Below are 24,344 nucleotides of genomic sequence, written 5' to 3'. Positions count from 1 at the left end.
TTTGAAACTATAATCCCCTAGCATCATTCAAAAGTTGTAGCAATAAATGAAGACCAATGGCCATGTCTGGGCTGCCTGTGTAGGATGTGTGTGCATGCGTGTGTGTGTATGTTTGTGCACGTGTGTGTGTATGTTTGTGTGTGTGTTTGTGTATGTGTGTGTGTTTGTGCGTTTGTGTGCGTGTGTGTGTGTGCACGCACACACATGTGCGCACGCACATACATGTGCGCACCAGAGTGGGAGGGTAAATTCTGGATGCACCAGCAAACTGGCAGGAGTCTGCGAGGTCTTGGCCTGGCAGTACAAAGACAGACAGAAGCAAACAAATACCAAGGACTGTCTTGGCCTGTGAAGTGTGGGAAAGAACGGGGAGTGAGGGAAAGTCTTTCTTCAGAGAGGAGAGGAATCAAAGGGATCATGGGAATTAGTCAGTTGGTCAATCAGCAACGCTTTATTTGAAATGGGAGTGCCTCGGAGCGCCTGGGGGGCTCGGTCAGTTAACGGCTCAGGTCATGATCTCGCGGTTTGTGGGTTCAAGCCCCTCGTCGGGCTCTGTGCTGACAGCTCAGAGCCTGGAGCCTGCTTCGGATTCTGTGTCTCCCTCTCTCTCTGCCCCTCCCCCACTCATGCTCTGTCTCTCAAAAACTGAATAAACATTAAAAAAAAAAATTTGAAGTAAGAGTACCTCCAGAAGCCATGAAGCCCAAGCCTGGGCCATCATTCCCAGATATGGGCATCTTAGGGACCCTGCCCTGGAAGTGCTGGGCCCACACGCCCAATTAACAGGAAGAATTGTTCAACGGTGACCAGTGAGGGGCTGGAGCTCTGCCTCTCCCCTCACATGGCCAGCCCCCAGCTCTAAGGTCTTGAGGCCACCCCAGTGAAAGCTGAGGAAGCAAAATTTGGAAGCACCACCTAGAGAACAACCAGGAACCTAATTTGGAGAGAGGGGGTTGGAAGGCTACGGGTCAAGGTGAGGAGAGGAGGTTGGAGAGACTCCAGGAACTTAGTGTTGAAGCCAGGAGCAGGGCCCGGTATGGAGGCCTCCCTCAGGCCTCCTGGGAGCAGCTCTGACTCAGTAGCCGAAGACGGTGGTGGGGATGCCCAGGCCTCTTGCCTGTCCTGGTTTTCCACACCATCAGGGAGCCCCGGTGGCCCTGTGAGCCCTGTGTCCATGCTACAACTCCCAGCCCCACCTGTGGGAAGAAGGGCTCCCTGGGAACGATCCATTTCTGTGCCCTGGCCCATCATACCCAGCATGGGGGCAGCCGTCCCTCTCCCATCCCCACCCTGCCACGGGTCCAGAGCTGGCTCCACACCTTGTGGCCCAGTGATGTGTAACTCTACACTATGAGTGTGGTTGAAGCTCATGGGCGTTTGAGGGAGCCAAACCTGAGCTCAGATCTAGACTCTACCTCTTACTCTGTAACCTGGACATACTCACCTCTTGTGAAGATGACGAAGAAGCAACGGAATAATTGCCAAGATCCTGGCACACCGAGGGGCTTAATACACATTAGTTCCCTGTCCTTCCTTCCCTGCCTCCCCCACCCCATGCATTTTTGAAGACTGATGTGAACATACCTGCAATATCATCCCTGAGGGGGAGAAAAGGCAAGCATAGGAGGGGAGAGGAGGCTGCAATACCATTTCCCCTGCCCACAAGCCCAGGCGCCCAGGCCAGCACCTGCACTGACCCCTGCGGGCTCCTGCTTCAGCTACCTGCCACACCCCATTTGCAACTCGCCCCTGACTTAAGTCTTGAGACTACAGCGTCACCCTATCTGTCCCTCCTGGCTGTGTCTCCCCTCTGACCTTGGACTTCAGTTTACATCCTGCCCTTTTGCCCCCTTCCTGCTGAACCCCCCTCTACAGCTTAGGGCCGTTTTTTTCCACTCGATGGCCACTTCCAGCCAGACTGGGGATGGTGGGAAGGTAGAGGTGGAGAAGAGGGGGGGTAGTCACTGAGCACAAAGAAGAGGGGGAGGAAAGACCCAGATCGGCTCTACAAAAGGAACTGGGAACCATTGAGAGGGCTTGCTGAAAAGCATGAGTAAGACTTTCTGCCCCACACCCTCCCACCCTGGACCCTCTCCAGCTCCGAGCGCACTCAGTGCGGATACTATTAATAAAGCACTTAACATTGGCAAAGTCCTCCCTCGGTTAATGCCTTCCTCACAGCGGCCATCAGGAGAGGACAAGGGAGTGACCCCTAGCCCTTTAAAAAAGTCACAACTCAGAACCTCTAGACCGGAGAAGGAAGGGATGGGGAGATGTCCAGACTCTAGCGACACAGCACGGCACAGCTGTCGCCTGCAGGCCCAGGCTGGGCCATGGATCAGCCTGGCTACCCAGACACAGGTGGACGCACATGCCCCCAAACCCCAGCTCAGGAGAGGCTATGAAGACTGGGTAGGGGAGCACAGCAGAAAGAAGACAGGCTTTCAAGACAGACACACAGGGGCATGAACTGAGGTCCTGCCCCCAGCTGTGCAATCTCTTGGAGTCTATTTCTTTGAAAAAAGATAATACCCATTTCTCATGCTTGAAAAATTAAATGGGATCACATGTATAAAGAGCCAACCTTGGTACATAGTCACATTTGAGAAATACGAATCCTCTTTGAACTTTCTAGAACAGTGCAAGGACTTAGTCTAGGACTAAGAGCAAGTTTTTGAGACTCGGGCCCACAATTTGTGCAAATTAGAGGTGGACAGCTGATCTGTTGTTCTGATCTATAATACTTACTGATTTTGCCATCTTTTGACCCTAAAAATGTACTGAAGAATACCATTACTGGCCTGTTCTGCGTATATATGTGTATGTGTGAAACCTCCATGTCTTTCTCTGACTCAATTGTAAATTACTCCAGGATAGAGATCATACATTACATCTCTCCTGTGGGTCCTAAAGATTTGCTTCCCAAAGTGTGCACCTTTATAGGATGTTACAGGCGTTGCTCCCAAGACAGGTTAAATGAGTTGGGGAAAATCTGGGTTATACAAAGTTTAGCTCAGTTCTTGATTCTTAGTGAATGTGCAAGAGGGGTCATGATTGGAAGATTTCCCCAAACATATTTGATCACTCGAAGACCGCCTTTGTTTTCATTGTCACTTTGAGGAACAACTCTGAGACTGTAGCTCTTGGGAGATACAACTCTGCGGTAATGCCTTATGGGCATAGAGTAGCTGTTCAAGTTTTAGGAAAATAGGGTAGAAAAAAGTATGAAAAAGGACAGATCTCAATATACAGTAGACGTTCTCCTATCCAGTACAGTGGGGACAACCCATTTGTTGATGGCTTAAATGGAAAAGTTGGCTGAAGAAAGGAACAGCCATTAAAAAGATACATTTCAGAGGCACCTGGGTGGTTCAGTCGGTTGGGCATCCAACTTCGGACCAGGGCATGATCTCGCCATTTGTAAGTTCGAGCCCCACATGGGGCTGTTTGCTGTCAGTGCAGAGCCCAATTTGGATCCTCTGTCTCCCTCTCTCTCTGCCCCTCCCCCACTGACACTGTCTCCCTCAAAAATAAAAAAATAATTAAAAAATAAATAAGAACAAAAAGATACATTTTATTTTAATGTAGAATATATGCACACACGTTGGTTTGCAAATGTCCTGATAGAGGGGGGAAGATCTTTTTCTGATTAAGGGTCATACTTTTACCAGCACAGACCTCTCCTATAGTAGAACATCTATAAATTCCATCCTTATTTAACATCAATAAGAACTTTGATGTCTGGGAAGTAATCTGGCTACGGGATCTTTCTAGACTTTTGTTATGTATTCCAGCCTCTTAAATTTGCCTCACCGATCCTAACTATGTGGCATTTTTAAGGAAATCGGAATCTCGAATCTTTCCAAAGCATTCCACTTAGTTTTCTTAGCAAGAATAACCTTCTTTTTGCACTTCGATGGTATTGGTTTACAGAATAGTTAATTAAATCACATGATTACACTAGCACATATAGCCGGAGTAAACCAGTCTGGATACAAACACTGCCAACTTCCCGAGAAGCAGATACTATTGTCTAATGAACATTCTACACAGTAGCCTGTTCACCTGGAGCATCCAGGACAATGTGGACATTAGTTCACCTGGGTTGCAGAAGAGATGGAGAGCATATGCTAAATCCACAGTCTCGATGAGTAGAGATTGTTCATTAAAATTCTGTCATAAATACTAGTCTTTTCTGTTGTCTTCTTTCCCTCGGGGAGAAGCTCGTATTCTTTGACTCCTTTCGTCCTGTGTGTGAGGCTTCTTGTCATTTCCACTGTTGTGTGGCATTAGCAGCTACAGAAATAGATTCAGATGACAGAATGCTCCTGAACTGGGACTTTCCCCCCAGAGCCTTTTTTGCTGTGAGGCTGCAGTGAGATTGGGAAGGTTTCATCCATTAGCCGCTTGCTATTGGGTCCCCAAAGAATCCAGTGATATTTTCTTACTATTGCCTTTTGGTTGAAAGAGGCCAGACTCCTGCTGGAAGCAATCACTCCATAGCAAACCCAGGCTGGGGGAGAAACCCCAGCAGAGGGTCCTCTCCACGGAGGAAGGAGAGAAAGGCTCCGCTCTCCTTGCCCAGCTTCTGCCCCCCAACCTGTTCTCGAGATCCTAGCACCCCTGGCCCTGCCGGGTCACTCTGCTCATCTCCACCCAAAACATGACTGTTCTCTGTGCTGCTGCCACTGAAGCACTTTATAGAATATTCTCTGCATGTCGGGGGAGGGGGGGCGGTCCCAGAGAAGAAACCAAGCCCCAGCAGCCCCTGCAGGGCGGGGGACAGATCTATGCGAAGCATCTTCAGACATCATCTCATTGAATCCACCCAGCCAGTTGCCCTCATTTTACCAATAACAAAACTGGACTCAAAGGAGGGAACCTATTCCCCAATATCTCACGGGATTTGAGCCCAGGTCTGTGGTGCCTCGCAGCTCTAATACGTCACCCACTAGGCTACACTGCCTCTGCATTGGCCCAAGAAACACCACAGCATCTCTGGGCTCCCATGCCAAGTCTAGGTGAAGTAACGGAAGCTGCGAGCAGAGGCTCTCAGTGGAGACAGAGAGCCCTGTCCTGGGGGTGGTGGGTGGGATGCAGGACTTTTATATGCCAGCCTTAGTTTCCAGACGCAGTGAGGCCGCCTCACCCTCCCTTCCTTTCCTCTCCCTTCTTCATCCATCACATTCACAGCGCCAGTGTGGCATCCAGCCAGGGTCACAGTTGTGCGCTGCTCACAGCCATCTCACCCGACCCTGTGTCCCAGGTGGCTGCCTTTCCACCTGGCCACACGCAGCTGAAGGGCCTTTCTCCGGGGCCCTCGTCTGAAGTCTGATGATGTCACAAAAGCTGAGAGCATAAAATGTACCAGCGGACTTCTCTTGGTGGTTGTTTTTTTTTTTTTTTAATTGAAATGTAATTTACATACCATATCATTCACCCCCTTTTTAACTAAATTTGGAGATGCTTAGTATATTTAGAGTTATACAGTCATCACCACTAACAAATTCCAGAATATTTTCATCACTGAAACAATTTCTGTACCCATTAGCTACTACTGCTCCTGGGCCCTAGAAACCAGTAATCCACTTGCGCTCTCTGAGGATTGGCCCATTTCAGATATTACATGAATGGAATCATAAAATGTGTGGTCTTCCGTGTATGGCTTCTTTCACGCAGCAGAATGTAACCAAGGTTCATCCCTATTGTAATACGTATCAATGCTTCCTCTGTTTTATGGCAGAACAGTATTCCATTGTATGGATAGAACACATTTTGTTTATCCACTCATCAGTTGGTAGGCATTTGGGTTGTTTCCACTTTTTGGCCTCCGAATAATGCTGCTATGAACATTCCCCTACTCTGCATGATCCGAGCCCGTCCTTATCTTCGTGAGTCTTTGTCAGATCCCCAGCTATTGGAACCCTCCATGCTGGGCTTATCCCCGCTGGGTGAAACAGGCTGCTGCATCCATGGGCATACCGTGTGCCCTGCATATGGGCTCCTGACCAAGGAGAGGGTGTGGGCATGAAATCCAGCTGTAGCTTCTGTGCCTTGGCATTATCTTCAGTTACTCAACAAATACTCTACATGTGCCTTGCCACCTTCCCTGGGCCTACCATTGTATTAAGCCCCAAGGAATTATACATCTGTCCCTGTCAGAGACCCACTAACATATTCCGTCTACAGCTGACTTAGAAAACAGTGACGTCTCTTACAAACAGGAAGAGTGCGTGGTCTATGGAACGGGCATGGTTCTGGATGTGAGTGCCATACCCCTTCTACCTAGCCAGGGGTACCTGGGGCAAGTTGCTTAACCCCATCAGGCCTCAGTCTCCTCTGCTCTAAAATGGGAATGACAATATCCAGCTCACAGCATCGTAGTGAGGGTAGAGTAAGATGATAGATGTGACAGTATTTTGTCCTGATACAGACACCGCCATTGTTGCAAAGGCGCCCGTCTCCCTCCGGGAGTCCCCATAACCTGCCCTGTCTCAGAAAGAGCTGAGAGAAATCTTAACACTTCTAGGGAATCTGTAGGGAAAAGTAAGAAAACTTGAAAAGCAAAATCGGAGGGAATTAGAAAGACCATTTTTGTTCCAGAATATCTTGTCTGCTACTTTTTTCCTTTAACTGTGTCACACTATCTGAAATTCCACTCATCAGATATCCACTTAAAGGTATCCAATCCCTGTCAAAAACAGATGCCTATTGAGAGACCGGGACGCCATCATTCCTTCACAGCTTAGTATGAATTAGTTCCAAAGCTTGCTGTTTTACTCCCACTCAGCTAAGATCCACTTCATGGGAGGAGTACCAATGCTTGTTAGTGGTAGAAAATGAAGATCAGGACATTTTTTAACACAGCATTTTGGGGAGGCAAACCAGGCTGACATGCCAGGGAAAAGGTTTCTAGCAATTGTTCTGTTTCTAGCAGATTCTTCGAGGTCCCTGACCTTTTGAGAATCCGATGAAAGTTTTATCTGCATCATCATGAATATAGTTTCAGGAGATTTGACCCTGAAGTCCCAGCAACCAGAGGCCTCAGATTCAAAAAGCTGACCACAGGGTCACACGAGGGTCCTGGGGCTGGTGAGAAAAGGTGCTCAGAAGTGCCAGCAGGGAAAGGAAGGAGATCCAAGTCTGTGCTTACCATCTCAGAATTTACTCAGGTCTAGTCTGCCACCTGAAATTACAGTGAGATCTCTTGTTTGTCCCTGAATTCTGTGGGTTCCTTTCCACCAGAACACAGATCTTTAACTAAATCGGCCTTTGGGGCTAGCCTGGAAAGCTAGCTGTTAAAACAAAATAACTTGATTCTATGGGGAAATGTAATCCAAGTCCCAAGTATCGTATCTATCCACCAACACCTAAGCTTCAGGTATGAGACATAATTTCCGCAGTCAAGGGACTGATCATTTAACTGGGGGGATAAAGTATACACAGAAACCAGGAGTGGTCAACCCATGATGTAATCAAGCACTAACACACATACACACACACACGTACTCCAGGGGTCCGAGAACAGAGGACTCAGTATAGGTGAGAGGAGTTTGACCATCTGTGTTGGTCAGACACATCCGGATTAGTGTGTCCAGTACTGAGGATCACATTTCAAAAGGTCCTTTGGCAAGTTGTGTCCAGAGAAGAGCGGTCAGGATGGGGAAATGTCTGTTCAAATGACTACCAGGAAACGTGTCATATGATGATTGGTTAAGAGGACTGGGGATGTTTGGTCTGTAGAAAAGATGTGTTCCTTATAAGGAACGAGGGTTTTGGAGGTACACAGGCCTGAGACTGATCCCAGCTCCATTTTGTACTTGCCATATGACCTTGAACAGATCAACTAGCATCTCTGATGTTAATTTCCTCTTCATAAAGTGGAGACAATAATACCCGCCTGTGGTGAAGATGATCAATAATATGTTAAAAAGCGCAGTGCCTGACAGATGGTCGAGCCCAGAGGTGGAGTGGACGTGGTTAAAGATACAGGGGGTGTGATTCTTGGCTCTGACACTCACTGCTTGTATAACCTGGAGCCAGTTTTTTTAACCCCTCTGGGCTTAGTTTTTCTCATGCGTGAAATGTGAAGAAGGATGCCCGTTTTATAGGTGCTTAGAAAATTCAATGAGAATACATGGCAGGTACTTTGACAGGGTAAGTATTCAAAGTTAACCAAAAACTATAGACATCCCATGCGTGGTGGGTAGCTCTTGTCATGAAGTGAGAGGCAGTGCTAGAGGCCCCTGTGTGACCTCAGAGGACAGTGTAGGCTCTCTGGATGAGTAGGGAGAAGACTTGAGTTCAACAGAAAGACCTTCTCCACCATCAGAGCAAAGGGCTGCCGCACCGTGTCCATTGGCTCCGCAGAGCCACGTTTCCCCACCTTTTCCGAGATGGTGCACACAGAAAATGACAGTAAACCAACTACGTTGCTTGTAGCTGGAGACCAGCCAGGGGACTCCCACCGCCCTAGACCCCACCAAGCCACCTTGGCACTATCCCTGCACACCTGTAAGTTGTTGGGGTGCATCGCCGAGAGCACTGGCATCAAGGACTCCTGCCCAGTGGGAGAGCTGGTCTCAGAAACTTCGAAGGCTCTGTGCAATACAGAGATGTTGGTTTTTAACAAGCCCCGCAGGTGATGCTGATGAACCAAGTTAAGGTTCAGTGGGGGAACTGGGACTTGGGCGAGGCCTGGAAGGGTGGCTAGGATTTAGGACTGGGTAGAAAGAGAAAGAGGAGTTGTTCGGGTAAGAATTCTCTCCCCACTGACCACCAGTGCCCCCTGTCTGGCCTGTGATTATTGCTGACCAAAGAGAGTGACCCCTCCTTCTAGTGTTATGAGCATGAAATCCTCCTTTCCCCTTACTCACTCCCCTGGAGGATGGGGAACTCTGTGGCTCTTTGTCGTGCCACGACTTGTCTGTCCCATGGTGCTCAGGCATTGTACCTGTAGAGCTTCAGTGGAAGATACATGAGGAGCTAGAAGAAGTCAGGCCAGCCATGTCTTGACACGTTCATCTCTCTGTGCCAGAGAAACATTAGGTCTTGGATTCCTGCCAGTGATGTGACACCGTTTTCTCACACCCACCCTTCATGTGGGATGGAGAGGGCACAGTTGAAGCTGCCCTCCAACTCCCCCAGGACAGACAGTGTTGGAGGCGTGCCCTGGGGCAGCTCTAGTCCCAGGGCATGGGCCGCACTGGCTGCTTCAGCAGCAGTGAGTCCCAGGGGAGGAGGTGAGATTGGTGGTCTCCATTAAAGATGGGACCTTGTTGACAATAGATTGGGCAGCCGCAGGGCTGGATGGAGCCCATGAGAGAAGACGGGGGGTGGGGGGGTAAGAGACCACTGGCATGCACTGTGTCCCAGGACCCTCCCTGTGGGAGCCTGCAGTTCTCAAAGATGCCACCTGAAAAATGGCCAGGGGAGATTTACAACCTCACGGCTTCCCCCAAGAAGCCCGAGGCCCATGTTCGGGGGAAATACCCCATCGTGTGTGCACAGGGACTGGAGCAGTCCCAGAATCCAGGAGATAAAACCATTTGAAAAAAAGGAGCACATCTCTACATGCGCGGAAGGAGCTGCCGGGGACTCCTGCCATGTGTCAGAAAAAACAACCTGTGGCTTTTTCCCAGAGACGGAACCACGTGTGCCAAGCAGCAGATTGATTTTATTCATGATTGATTGATTTAACAAACACTCACCAAGTGCCAGGCTGCCAGGCACTTTTCTGAGCACTTTCAAACAGTAACTCACTCAGTCCTTATTACCACCTCAGGGTAGGTGGAAATCTTTCCCCCAGTTGACAGAAGAGGAACCCGAGTCACAAGCCCAAGGTCTTGGGCTGGTGAGAGACCAGGATTCCAAGCCAGAGAGCCTGGCTCTAGAGTTCACGTTTTACCTACTTCACACCATGCTGCCCCCAAGACTCCTCTAGAAAGCCGGCCAGTGCGCCTCCGTGGACCCTAAGGCCCCCAGTCCCCCTCTCTTTCCCCACAAACATGCATGGAACAATCACTTAAAGGAACGGCCCTTTGAGTAAGTAAGGGAGCCTGAGTCTAGCTAGAATTCCTGGGAAGTCTGAATCCCTGATGCTCCCCACTCTCTCCCACTCTTCTTCACTCTCGAGGACACACAGGGAAGGGTGGTAACCACCACTTACCCCCTTAGGTTGCTATGATCATCCAGGCCACAAATACATACTGAACACTTACTGTGGGCCAGGCATTTTCCTTAGCGTGGATGAGGTGGCAGTGGAAAGAAAGGTGGGGGTCCCTTTCCTCAAAAACAAGCAGCATGTCTGGTTTGGGTGACAGACAACTAAGCAAATCATCCATGTAGCGCATGGAACCCTGGGAAGGGTAAGCGTTGGTGCCCATGGGAGAGGAGTCCGAGCAGGCATGAGGGACTGGGGTCGGGTTAGGAAGGGCCGGTCTTGTTGCAACGTGAAGGAGGGATTGAAATAGATAGCAGAGGGAGGGGGAATCGTTCTGAGATTGCGGGAGGGTGAGGAACTGGGAGGTGGCAGATTTTTTTGCAAGGGAATACTATACAGCAATGAAAATGAACAGCTACAGTTATGCAGAACAACCGTACATGAATCTCACAACTCTACTGTGGAGTGAAATACTGCATGCTGTCTGATTCCATCTACGTAGGGTCCAGAAACCAGGCGAAAGTAAACCACGATGTTTAAGGATGAGACATAGATAGCAAAACTACAAAGGAAAGCAAGAAAACCATAAAAATCAAGTTATCTTTGGGGATGATATCTTTTGGGGTTAGTGATTAGGAAGGAGCACAAAGGGGGCTTTTGGGTGATGGTGGCATCCTATTTTTTCACTCGGGTGGTGGTCACACTGGTGTTTGTGATATTATATAAAGCCACATACGTTTTCGTTCTTTGTACTTTTCCGTGTGTGTGTACAACTATAAGGGGGAAGGGAGTAAAAAGGAGAGAAAGAAGAAAGGAAGGTCTGCACAAGGTCAATTTCAGTAAGAAGGAGAAATTCCTCTCCATTCTAAAAGGCTCAGTTTTTCCCACTTAGCCTCTCTGAAATCAGGATGCACCCCGCCGTCGGTGGCATCTCCGATGTGATGAAACGGGGTTGTTTCAGGGACCCCACCCCCACCATCTTGACTGCCTCTGTTCACTTGGCATCTGACCCTCCTAGAGCAAGGCCACGCCCACAGAACTGGGGCTGCCACAGGGCACGCGCCCAAGGTTGGTCAGGAAGGAGAAGGGAAGAGGGCTGTGGTGGACACCAGTGCGGTGCCAGTCATGGCGGGAAAGGGGGGATGGAAAACTGGCCCCAAGCCCTGCTTCACCGACAGCACAAGGCCACTGGCCCCGGCAGTCTCCCACTTCCTGTGTGATGTCCCTCGGTGACTGGCTGGCCTCATGCTTATGTGCCCGGTCTAGGAGGTGGAAGGACAGTCTCGGGGTGCAAGAAGTGGTCAGGGACCTATGAACCATCCCTGGCCACACTTCCTTCTGGCCCAGAACCCCAGGAGGAACTCACTCTTCCAACCAAAAGGTGCCTTTAGCTTCAATTTAGGCCAGATGAGACCTGAGTTAGGAGGCCGTAAAGCGAGGTATCAGAGAGAGGCGGGAAAGAGTGTAGGTCAGATTTCAGAGGAACTTCCTGACGGCAGCTGTGGCGCCATGAAACAGCTCCTCTGAGTAAATGCTGCAGTTCCCTTCCCTGGAGACTCAACAGTTGACTCCGTGCTGTCTGGGGGGGGTCTCACTACATGGTACGGATTGAGTCCCTGGAGCGCACGTGCTTTACCTGCATTATCTCATTAGATCAGTCCCCAGGTCCAAGAGGGACCCACTCTTTTGTTAATTCCACGTTAAGCCAAGGAAGCTAATGATGGAAAACCTAGAACAAGTTGCCAAGCTCACATAGCTGGTAAGTGCTGGGTGCAGGAGTTGACCTCTCCAAAGGCCAAGCTCCTTTCCACCAGGCAGCTCGGCCTAGTTGTGCAAGCCTCCATGCCGGCCCTGAGAAGGATCTGTCATTTTCTGGTCCGTTCTGTATCTCTTTTTCGAGGAAGGATTATGTACTTCCAGAAAGCGGCTGCCACTTCCCTCTCCAGATCCAAAGGAGTTCTTCCAAATAACGATCAGAGAACAGCTACTATGGCTTGATGGCTTACCACGATCTCATCTGATTCCTCTTCCCGTCCTTGGCCCCGAGCCTTTCCAATTGTGCTAAAAGTAGCACTGACCAAATCGAGGTCTGTCCAGCGCTCAGGACTATTTTGACTCTGTCCTCAGGAATCATCTGGTCTGAGGCGTGTCCGAGCTGGACTGCTCCCATGAGAACTCAGATGCAGAGCCAGGAATGTTCTGGCCGGCACACCTGTCCCCAGAGCTGAGCCAAAGCTGCCACTCACCCCATGGCCTCCACCACGTGCCTCCTGAGATACTGGTTCCAGGAGGGTTGGGTGGTGGCACCTGCAATGTGGGAGGATGAGAGGTTTATATCTTTATCCATAAGAGAACAGCCAGCCAGTTTCAGTGACACTGCCTCTTACCCTCTCCATTACACGGGAGCATGTTAATCTATGGATTTATGACATCCACTCAGCACAGAGGCCTGCACCAGGAACCTCCTTAGAGACAGCAAACATTATCCTTCCATGAGAGGCTGAAGGATTTCCTGCCCTGGAGGTCTTTAATAGTGGAAGAGATTTGCATCCGACTGGCTTAAATGTAAATCCTGGTGCAAGTCCCCTGCCTGAAATGCCGATCCCCTCCTTTGCTAGAATGGCTTGGCCATTCTTCAAAGTCCAACTAAAGTCTCACCACCCTCGGGATGTCCTCCCTGACCAGCCCAGCCCACCCTTCTCTTACCACTCAATGGGAACCAACACACTGCCCTTTAAGAGAGGTTTCTTCCCCCTGTGCCTGTAGCTTTTCCCTCTACGCTGTGAACTCTTACAGCCAGGTACCTTTCACTGCCAGCACCCAAGATGCTGGAGCCCCCCACCACTGGTGGGCAGATGAACGGGCCCAGCTGGCAGGAACAGCCTTGCTCTGCTCAGGAAACAAGTTGGCCATCTCCTTCTTGTGTTGGTTCACTCCTGTGTTCCATACACAGACACCAAACATCTACTCTGCCTGTTACCGGGCTGGACAGTGGAGATACATTGTCTGATAAGACCAGGTTCCTGCCTGAGAACAACTCTCGGTATCTTAGGGAGACATATGACCATATGGCGGGCTATATACCCTCTAGATGGAATATGCCCACTATGTGGGAATTTGTTATTGAATTCAATAATATTCGATAATATAGTTATTCAAACAGCGGTGACGATCTCTGCCCCGGGAAGGTGGGAAATGCCTCGCAGAGAATCTGATCTGTGACAGGTCTTCCCGGAAGCTCAGAAACACACACAGTGGGAAAGTGGGAGAAGGAGCTTTGCAGTGGAGGGAACAGCACGTGCAAGGGCAAGAAGGCACGAAAGGGCCTGGCGCAGCCTGGGAAGGCCGGAAAGATGCCGTAGTTTGCTGTGTTCTCAGTCCACCTGGCCGTGGACAGGGAGGCCGCTTGGCTCCTTATCATGAGTAGGGGAATTGGAACTCCACGGGGCAGGAAAGTAGGGCTTGGGCCCTGCCCCTTCCTCAGAAGGTGTCAGAAGCATAGAGCCCCTGCTCCCCTACCCCTGGGGCCTGCAGTCTCTCCTCCCACCTCCCTCTGTTCCTTCCCAGGTAGGATGAACTTGGCTCCTGTGACGCTGATGTGTTGTCTTGCTCGTGAGAATCTTAATGTTGTATGAATCACAAGGCACGGCTGCCCTGGCATGGCGATCAGGGTCAGAGGTGTGAATTACAACAACACGTGACCCTCACTGCTTCAGTCAGGGGGTGCTGAGGCCAACTGCTTTCCTCTGTCGCTGATAATGAGAGCGCTTCCAAGGCTGTTGCTCACACACTCATTCCTTAGACAGCCTCAAGCACCTTGCCAACACCATCCCATAATACTAGTGTGAAGAGCCACCTCCTGTAGAGCACTGGACGAGTATCATTCCGCTTAATCGTTAGATGACTTTATGATCGGGGGGTTAAGGGACATGCCTAAGAACTCATAGCAGGTCGTGACAGAGCCAGACTCTGAGTCCCAGCCTCTGGGACTCCAGAAAGCCCAAGCACCACTTTCTAACGCCACCCTGATCATGAAAAATGGTCCCGGCTTATGGAGGCTGGACAGAACCCCCCCGCCAACCCCATATCTCCCTTCACTTCAGGACAAGGTTCTGACCCGCCCAGGCAGTCATCACACATTTACTGCATGCCTACTGGGTACGGGGTGTGGTGCGGGGACCTGGGAAAGACACAAAGACCCAGAGACCCAGTTACCATGTGGCTCCCCACCCAGTAAGTGGGACGCAGAAGGACCCCTATTCCACCACCACCCCAAACTTTCCCATTCTTAATGTGACCTGTGCAGCCTTCCCATCACTCCTTCGAACCTCCTATGGTGACCATTACCCAAACCACCACGCCTATTGCTTTGTCTCTGCTTTCTTTCCCTCAGCAGTCATTTGCATGTCATTTGCACGTGGAAGGCACTGGGGATACATTAATAAGACAAATTAATAAGACATGGTCTCTGCCCTCATGAAGCACAATCCAAGAGAGGGAAACCAACATGTAAACAGCACAGGGACTGACATGCGCCGGGACACCACTTTCTTACTCCCACAAAGACACAGACCCAGTCTTACAAAGTGGCAGCATGACGTGAGGGCAAGAAGACTGGAACAAAATGAAAAGAACTGACTTCCAGGCTGGTGCCACCACTGGGGGAACATTGGAGAAGTCGCTCAGTTTCTCCGTCTATCAAGTGGGAATAACGATACTTGACCTTATAAAATTTTAGTGATATGCTCCATTAAATGAAATTTAGTGCATGAAAACAATTGACAGGTTACCAAGTATTATTCAACTAGAGTTATCATTATATTTATCTTCTGTCTCCTGGGATGCCTGCATAAATCTGGGCACACAGTAGATATTCAGTAAATACCAGTTAATTTAAAGTGAACTGATGGGGCACCTGGGTGACTCAGTCAGTTAAGCATCCAATTTCAGCTCAGGTCATGATCTCACAGCTCACGAGTTCGAGACCTGTGTTGGGCTCTATGCTGACAGCTCAGAGCCTGGAGCCTGCTTCAGATTCTGTGTCTCCCTTTTTCTCTGCCCCTCCCCCACTTGCACTCTATCTGTGTGTGTCAAAAATAAATAAACATTTAAAAATAATAAATTAAAAAATAAATAAATAAAAATAAATTGAATTGGTTCATACACCCATTTACCACCTTCTGATAGTCCTATAGGCCGTTGTCAATCCTAACACTAATAATGCTTGACCTGCCTGCTGGGGGTTGGCCGTGAGGACCAAGTCAGGATATGAAAGTGCCTTGGAAGCTATCAATATTGAACTGTACTGACTCTTGGGGAACCAATTGGTCCGCCACCCCGTGGGGGAGCTGGACTGAGGCCAGGTGGCCCTGAATGTGGAGCCACAGTCAGGGGACAGCCTCTCCCAAGCCTTAGTCCCATTGCTTTTGGGAAACAAACATTGCACTTGTCCCAGTTTGGGCTTCCAAACCGCTGAGCTGCCTGGACCAGGGTAGTGCTTGTGATGTAGGCATGATCTCTAGGGGGCCCGGGACCACCAGGTGCCCCGCCACATTAGCCCTTTACTTCTCATTTCAGCACCCCTACCCCACGGAGGATGAGAAGAGGCAGATCGCAGCCCAGACAAACCTCACGCTCCTGCAAGTAAATAACTGGTGAGTTATCACCTACCTAGAGGCTCTCAGATCCGGGGCCACTTGCTTGGCAGGGGAATGCACAGCAGGGAAAAGAGACAGCTCAGCACAGCCCAGCTACCACAGCGGTCCTCCCAGTTGGCCTAGAAGTGGAAAGCGAGGGTCAACCCAACCGCCTGGAGCTTCATCTGCGGCTTCTCAGCGCCCTCTGCTGGGAGATTGTGTCAGGAACATCACTGGAGGCTTCTTGCTAAAAATAGAAAACCCTGCCCCGCCTATAAGTACAGAGACACACAGGAATGCAGGCATCCAAAAGCCTGGAGGAGCTGCCGGTGGTCATCTAGTCTACCCACCAACTATGTAAACTGAAAAACTACAACATTCTACAAAGCTGAGAGTGGGAAGAGGGAGGGACAGTTGACTGTGGACCTCACGGGGATCTGTTTTCCCCTTCTCTGTGTCTGGCTGGGCTGTCATGGAAATCTCAGAGAGCGAGGTCTGGTTGGATGGGAGTAGACCCAAGAGTTGGGCCCCCTGATCTGAGCCCTGAGCCCTCTGGAGAGAAGTCAGAGTTTAGTCCTTCTAAGGGGCCTCTTACTTCCTCTGTTCCATCCTGACCAGTCCTGAGTAGAGACTTCTGACCCTCCTCATGCATTCCTCCCAAGCTGCTTTGTGGTTACCAAGCTCCAGGTGATCCCACGAGCCTTGCAGTGCCCGGGGGGTCTTCTCCCGGCTGGGCTTTCACACCCTAGATCGGACCCCAGTCTTCCATACGGTGGATCAGCAGCTGAAAGTCCGGGAGCAGCTCTACGTTCCCTGTATATGTGCACGCATGCCCACATGTGTGTGTGCGCGCACACACACACACACACACACCACAATTCAGGGGTGACTAACCAGGTCTCTACCTTTACCCCTGGGCAGGTTCATCAATGCCCGGAGGCGCATCCTGCAGCCCATGCTTGATGCCAGCAACCCAGACCCTGCCCCGAAAGCCAAGAAGATCAAATCGCAGCACCGGCCCACCCAAAGATTCTGGCCCAACTCCATTGCTGCAGGGGTGCTGCAGCAACAGGGCGGTGCGCCAGGGACAAACCCCGATGGTGAGACCGGGGGATGAGTGTGCTCTAGACTGGGGCTGGCGGGCGGGCCTCCTGGACACACGAGGGCTGAACATCTACTCGCCTGAGCGGCACTGGCGGCTCTGTCACCATAATGAGCCCCACCCGCTCTCTATCAAAGAATGCGTGTAAGCCTGAGAGAAGGGAATGTTTTTGCACATGTCTTAACAAGCCGCAAGCAACCTCACAAAGATGAGTGGGAGGCCATGGTCATCAGAGTCCGTGACTGCTCAGCAGAGCCCCCTCCTCCCTCCCACGCCCTCCCGAAAGTTCCTTAGCGCCGATGAGTGTCTGCACGGCTCCCCAAGAGCTCGGGCCATCTATAAATACTGAAGCAGGCAGCTGGCTCATGAACGGAGGCCAGGAAGAGCTTTGTTTTCCCAGCTTCTCCATCACACCCTCCATATACACTTTTCTAATTGCCGGTCGCCTGGTGCACAATGAATAATTCAGTAAGCCAGACATTTTATAGCTTGGCACGTGAAGACAGCTCTGTGTGGGAAGTGAAGTGGAAGTGTGCATGTGCACGTACATACCTTCGTGTGCATCTATAGGGTTGTGTTCAGGTTCCCGTGCGATGGGCAATTGCCACGGGAGGCGTAGAGGAAAGAAGCAGATTTTGAGCTAGACTGACCAAGGAGAGAATCCCAACTCCTGGCTGACTGGCACCTTGAGCTAATAACTTAACCGTCTGAGACTCGGTTTCCTCCTCTGTCGAATGGAGGTAATAACACCCACAGTGCAGAACTCTTAGAAAGTCAAGGTATTTAACGCACTTACATAGAAGATGCTCAGTAAATGGAAACTAGGAGCGCCTAGGGATGCTAAGGATGAGGCGGGGAGTGGCCAACAAGTGCACGGGCAGGGCCCGTCATACCCGGGAATTGTCCACCGCCCCCTGAGCCAGTCCACACCACTCTACCCAACACTGAGATTCCTGGGCCTGACCCTTGCCTTCTTGTCTCACGTAGGTTCCATTAACTTGGACAACCTGCAGTCCCTGTCCTCAGACAATGCCACCATGGCCATGCAGCAGGCTATGATGGCCGCACACGAGGACTCATTGGATGGGACAGAAGAAGAGGATGAGGATGAGATGGAAGAGGAGGAGGAAGAGGAGCTGGAGGAGGAGGCCGACGAGCTTCAGACGACAAATGTCAGCGACCTGGGCTTGGAACACAGTGACTCCCTGGAGTAGTTGGCAGCCCAGCTGGCACTGGTCACCGAGCAGGAGAGGAGTGTCGTCGGGAGGGCTTCAGGGTGGGGGGAGGGGGGCATGGGCAGGCAGCACCGAGGAAGTTGGGCCCTAGCTTCCCCAGATCAGTAGCTTGAAGAAATGCAGAGCAGACGCCTGCTCCTTCCCAAACCACCAAGCTTCAATGAGTACCCCAGCCCCACTTCCCTAGAACTGCAGAGGACTCCGTTTGCGGGGCCGGTCAAGCAGCCCATACGGAAAGGCGGGAGTGAGAGCTGGACTCACCAAATCCCTGAGGACAGATGGCACCCACGGCCCCCCCACTGAAGGACTTGAGTCGTTTACAAGCCCTGCACTGTGAGGCAGATCGGTGCTGTTCTACAGAATGAGCCTTGCCAGGGACACAGTTAGAAGGAAAGGGAGAGTCAAGGGCATCTGGGTTCCACCCCCGGAAGGTTCTCAGCTCCTCTGAGAGACATTCAAGGGCAGGAGGAGCCCAGACGCATCACCAGTGGCTAGCAGAGTGGGAGGCCCTGAGGCCTGCCGACCACAGCTCCCTGGGGCTCCCGCTCCTTCCTCCAAGGACCTGTCTCAGGCACGGGCAATCACGGACTTGGGAGAGAGGGTAGGAGCCACCACAGCCACCTTCTCTCTCTCTCTCTCTCTCTCTCTCTCTCCCCAAAATGGATGGTCAGCTGGCAGGCTCAGATCGTAGGGGGTCGAGCGGAATCCCTTCCCCTGGGTTGGCTCCAGGACCCAAGGAGATGGCACAACCTGAGCTAGGAGCCATATCAAGGTGACTCTGGGGACCACAGCCATCCCCAGGTGGTCACAGAGCTCAGCTCTCATAACAACAGGACAGTGGTGTCTTATCCCAGGTGTTCCAGCCCTCAGCCCCCCATGGCTGTTGCCCTGCTCCCAGGCTGGCCTCACCAGCCCCATTCTCTCTTCTTCATTCTTCAGAGAAGGCAGAAGAAACATTGGAAAGAAGCATCCAGTCCAATGGGAAGCCAGGGGTTGGCGAAGGTGCTACATCCCTCTTCCCATCAATATCCAAAGTGTGGGCCAGGGCCCAGAGCCAGGCGGTGCCCCACCCCACACTCTCGCTGATCTAGCCACCACCACGACGCACGGCGCTGGAGGCACCGGGGCTCCCTCGAGGAGGAGGCTTTCTACCACCTGCCCTAACTCACACCCTCCCACCCAACTTCCGGGCCCCCATGATTGGCACCCCTCCTCCCCTCCTGCTCCACCCCTTGGCTGTGAATGATGGGACTGGTCACACGTGTTTTTCCATTGGATTTAATTTAATGGACTTGCAGTTTCATTTGTAAATTGTGCGTTGGCCATCTCCTTCAGTGGCAGGATGCGAGTGGCTACCTGGCTCCACTTGAGGGGACCCCTCAGGGCCCTCTGGGGCTTCCCCTCCCCCTCCTGGTTGGGGTGGAGCAAAAGGATGGTCGCTTTCCTGAGGTCTCCCTGAGATGAATGTATTTCTCCCCCAAAAGAGCTGATATTTAATGTTTTAATAGGGATTTTTGAAAAACAAATAACCTTATTTATAATCTGGGTGATCCAATCATTTTTTACTCCCTTTTGATGCCATAGGTAGAGGAAAGTCTAGCTTTTTTGGCGTGAGACTTTTGCAATGTGCAGTGGGATAAAATACATTTCCTTTTCTTCATTTTTCTTGTTCTCTCTCTCTCTCTTATTCTCTCTCTCTCTCTCTCTCTCTTTCTCTCTCTCTCTCTCTCTCTCTCTCACACACACACACACACACCCTTTCACCTACCACTTTGGACAGCGACCTGCCCCGCACAGGCACACCCGCACACATGTGCCCACACATCCTCCTCCAGCCCCTCCACCTGCCTAATGTTATGCAACCTCCTTCTGATGTATCCACCAAACCAGTACTGAATGTGGCCGAGAAGTTTTCAGTAAATCTTATTACCTACCATAATTCTGGTGCACGGTTCTTTTTCTGTGGTTAGCGGTTACTGGGACCCTGGACCGGAAAAAATTTGGAGCCTCAGCCTACCTCTTGTTGAACCGACTACCCATGGAAGGGAACAAGGTAGAAGCCTCTCTGGGTGGCCTCAGTTTACCTTTCTGGGCCGGAAGACAGCCACATCTGGCACACACTGTCTACGCATCTGGCTGAAAGACAAAGAGATTAGGGAGACAGGAGGAAGCTCTGCGCTGCCCTCTCCTGGCAGTTCTCTCCCATAGCAGTGGAGCGCTCAGACTGTGGTCTCTTCCACCACCCTCTACCTCCCTCCAAGGCCTCTGCTCTTCCCAGCTGCATCCTAGGCTCTGAGGATTTTCATCCTCCAAGCTGGTGGCCCCAGTGCCCCTCCCCCAGCCCTCACATGCCCATCCGGGTCCCAGGAATCGGGAAGGAGAGGAAGTCTTGACTGCCCCATTTAATCCTAGAGCTGCACCCAGAGGGGAGCCTGCCCTCTGAACCCCAGGGCTCAGCACTGTATTCCCTGGGACAAGTGGAAATCTAGGGACAGCTTCACCCCCTAGGCAAGCAAGCTTTCTTACTTTCAGTCCCAAGGTTTTCTTATCTGGGCACTGTTGGTGAGATCGAAGTCCAGGGCATCGGTTTAGAAGCAGGAGTGAGGAGTTCCTTGCTCGCTCTGACAAAGGCTGGGACACCCTCCCAGCCAGGCTGAAGGTGCGGAAGGGAGTGCTTACACAGGCAAAATGGCTCTGCACCCACCGCAGCTCTGAGGACCGCTCCCTGGGTCATCTCTCTCACGGAGCCCAGGCCTCCAGTCAGACCTGGAGAGTCTGCAGAGACCCCGCCTCTAGGCATCGAGAAAGTCTCAACATCTTCGAGAAGACGCCACTTAGAGCCTCACCTCCCAGAGCCAGGAAGCCAGCCCACTTTCAAAGAAGTGGTTTCCAAGGAAGACATTGTTAAAAGATACGCTATCAAATAAAAAAACCCACGGCCAGATTAGTCTAGGATGAACCGCAATATCTATTTTGCTGGTGGAGTTCGGTAAGGCACATTACGAATAAAGGCTCAGCAGAGTCCTGCGGGAAAGAAACCTGTTTATCTTGCCCCCCAGATTTATTTCCCTTTTTTTGCCCCAGTAATATCTATTCGAGTTATACTCGGATCGCCCAAAACACACTTTAGGGAACACTATTCTAAGAAATTACAGAGTAGTCTGTCCAGCCTCTCACGCCCCTTCCTAAGTATTTCCATCAAGTTCTGCCAGTTTTTCCACCATGCCGCCAATGAAAAGGGGGGTTCCTAAATCATTTGAGACATGGCTGGGGGTGTTATGAGGAGGCAGCAAATTCTCTCTCCGTGTACGACCCAAATCCTATCCATCCCAGGGACAAGATGTGCCACAATCCCTGTGGAAGGAAGGAAAATGGGAAAATGCAGGATTGGACTGGCATGCTGGCCCCTACCCCAGCAGGGCAGACCTTTTGGGTTGGAAGATTCCTGCTCAGGGCAGCTGATGGCCAGTTCTACACTGCCTTGACCAAGAGACCCCTCTGCTGCCTTGACCTGGGCCAGATGAGGGCATTGGCACTATCACACCGCAGCCTGCCCAGACTCACTCATTCATCCGATGTATATTACTGAGCCCCAACTCAATCTCAGGCGGTTTCGGGTGTGGAGGGTACAGCTGTGATCAGCAAAGTTCTTGCCTTCAGGGATTTTCCATTCTAGCAGAAACTTGAGACTGAATGTGTGCTGCTAACGTCCCCTTAATGGTGAAAATATGAGCTCATCCCAGGACGGTACCCTCAAAGGTTAACATTCAGAATTGCAAACAAGACCGTCAGATCAAACGTGGCCTTCCGGTCAAATTCAGCTCCCAGACACGTTTTGTTTGGACCATATATTGTTTCTAGGCACTTTTGTGCCAACGTTGAAAAGATAGACAATTGCAGCTCAGGACCTGTATTCCTACAAGGCCACAACAGGGTGTAATTGAACCATCGCCTCCCCTTATGATGTGCTCTCCAGGTTATCACAACACTGGCCATGCACGTGGTCTCCCCAGCACTGGCACTAAGTGCCACTTGCCACTTATCCAGCTGTCTCTGTTTGGTTGGCTCATTGGCTAGTTATGCTTCCCCTACCCTGTCTTTTAATTTTTTTTTTCCTTTTTTTGACTTTCCTTCAATATTTGAGTGCTTGCTTTTAAGAAGGGAACTATTTCGGGGCACCCGGAAGGCTCAGTTGATTAAGCGTCAGACCCTTGGTTTCCGCTTAGGTCATGATCTCACAGTTCGTGGGATCACAGTTGGTCGGCTCTGTGCACTGATGGAGCAGAGCCTGCTTGGGATTCTGTCTCCCTCTCTCTGTCTCTACTCACTCTCTCTCTCTCTAAAAGAAAATAAATAAACATTTTAAAAAAACCTTAAAACAAAGGCGGGGGGGGGGGGAGGAACTATTTCTCTATACCCACTGCCCCATCAAGCATGAGAAAACAAGAGTTCGAGAGGCTCTGCCTTTGAAAAAACAAAATCAGAGAAAAAGTATCTGTGGAAGTGAAGATACGCCTACCTTTAATTGCAAAGTGTCCCTGTGTCCTACATCCAGACATCTTCATTCATATTACCTGCCTACCTGACCTCTACAGGCAAACATTAACCTCGAGGCATAAAACCCCCCAGGGTTACTCGTTATATACGCAGATTCGGTCCCAGGACCAACTTTTTCCCAGATTCCAAGACAAGAGGTCTGAGGACTTTGAAAAACACTGCTCTCAGAAAACACTTTTCTGTTGCCGTTTAGAAATTACTTGTTTATCGCTGCTCCCTTAACTTCCTTTTGCTATTTAGACTACAAGACCTTGATTCAGCCAGTAGGATTCACAGGTGCCTGCTCTGTCCTCAGACGGGAGACAGAGGATAATTCTACTTTGCACAGCATCGCAGGGGCAAAGGATCACCAAGGACTGGCAGACAATGTCGATTGTGTCAGACTCCATGCATTTCCACTTTGGCATCTTATTTCCATCCCACAGATAAGGCAGATTTTATGATGCCACTTTCAAGTGTACATATCTTCTAGTTTTACATTAGCCTCTCTCTGGGCAATCTCATTTAGCCCCCTTGCAAATTAAATGCATCTCATTCAAGCGAGCCTATTTAGGACAATGCCCGTCAGGTGTGTGCATCTTGGTACATCTTTCATTTTAAGACAAGTGTGTGATTTATTTTTCATCTCATTACACTCTTTAGAATTATGTGCATCTCATTACACTGGGCGCGGTGAGACGACTTATTTCAGGTGTAGACATTACGCCCAGTATTATCAGGCAAGAATTTTTTTTTTCATTTCATTACAAGCCTTACAATTTATGTACATCTCATTACAATCAGCCATTTAATGTCTTAAATTCCCTTCAGTTGTGTGTACCTTATTATATCTTTTCATTTTCAGATTTTTTTTCATCTTCTTACACCCAAGCACTATTCAGAGAACTCATGTCAGGTGTCTACATCACATCCACCTGTTGTTTCATGAATTTCTGGGTGGTTGCTTCCCCCCTCGTATTGCAAAATTTTCATTAGACGAAATGCATTTAAGGCTGGCTCCGCCCACCCGTGGACCTCCCATGCTCCTTTGCGCGGAGAGGAAGTGCGCCGGATTCTCCTGGATTTGGGCAATACTCCGCTAACAATTCCCCCTCACACACAGGGACCCTCTCAGTTAACTTCCTCACCTGCACATTGAGGGGTTAGAGGAGATGGTTGCTAAGTTCCTCTCAGCTGATGCTCCATGAAACTAGTCCTGTGGATGATGACGTGGGTCCCCAGCTTCTCCCCCGGAGGGGGACTGCTCCACTCTCTGGACAGCCCCCATCTCTGCTGGAGAAGCTGAGACTGACATCACTGCCCAGGCCTCCAACAACCAGCCGCCTTCCCGCTTCTCGCTGCCCTTCTGATGGGGTCACATTTTGAAAGGGGGTGGAATAACTTGGCTCTCGTGTTGGAATCTCCCCCAAGCACCTCGGGGGCCAGCAGCATCTTGCCTCTCCCGCAGCCCCACCCAGGAGCGGTGGGCTCGGGGCACCTAGAATCTCTGAGCAGCCATGGGGGGAGGGCAGGGGCTGCCGCTGGAGCCCAAATTCTGTTCTGTGTCTGCTAAATCAGAGTCTCCCAGGCTGGGACCAAAGTAAGTGCCTTTTTGACAGCATCCCAGCGATTCTGAGCCACCACCACCTCACTCAGACTGGGATTTCAGACCA

General features: G+C 50.6%; 1 protein-coding gene across 2 annotated transcripts in view; it reads left to right on the top strand.

Annotated features, from left to right (window-relative positions):
- Positions 1–20,441, top strand: part of PKNOX2 (PBX/knotted 1 homeobox 2) — a 282,247-nt gene extending 261,806 nt beyond the window's left edge. For both annotated transcript variants that reach the window (XM_049654902.1, XM_049654896.1), the window contains exons 11-13: positions 15,740–15,816; positions 16,720–16,898; positions 17,888–20,441. In XM_049654902.1, coding sequence (XP_049510859.1) covers positions 15,740–15,816; positions 16,720–16,898; positions 17,888–18,114 — 483 coding nt within the window. In that variant the 3' untranslated portion in view covers positions 18,115–20,441. The remainder of the gene's footprint in view (positions 1–15,739; positions 15,817–16,719; positions 16,899–17,887) is intronic.
- Positions 20,442–24,344: the final 3,903 nt, after the last annotated feature.

Source organism: Panthera uncia, chromosome D1 (assembly GCF_023721935.1).
Source record: "Panthera uncia isolate 11264 chromosome D1, Puncia_PCG_1.0, whole genome shotgun sequence".
Lineage (NCBI taxonomy): Eukaryota > Metazoa > Chordata > Mammalia > Carnivora > Felidae > Panthera > Panthera uncia.
The sequence above is the reverse complement of the archived record's forward strand: the minus strand, read 5'-3'. Positions and strand labels throughout refer to the sequence as shown.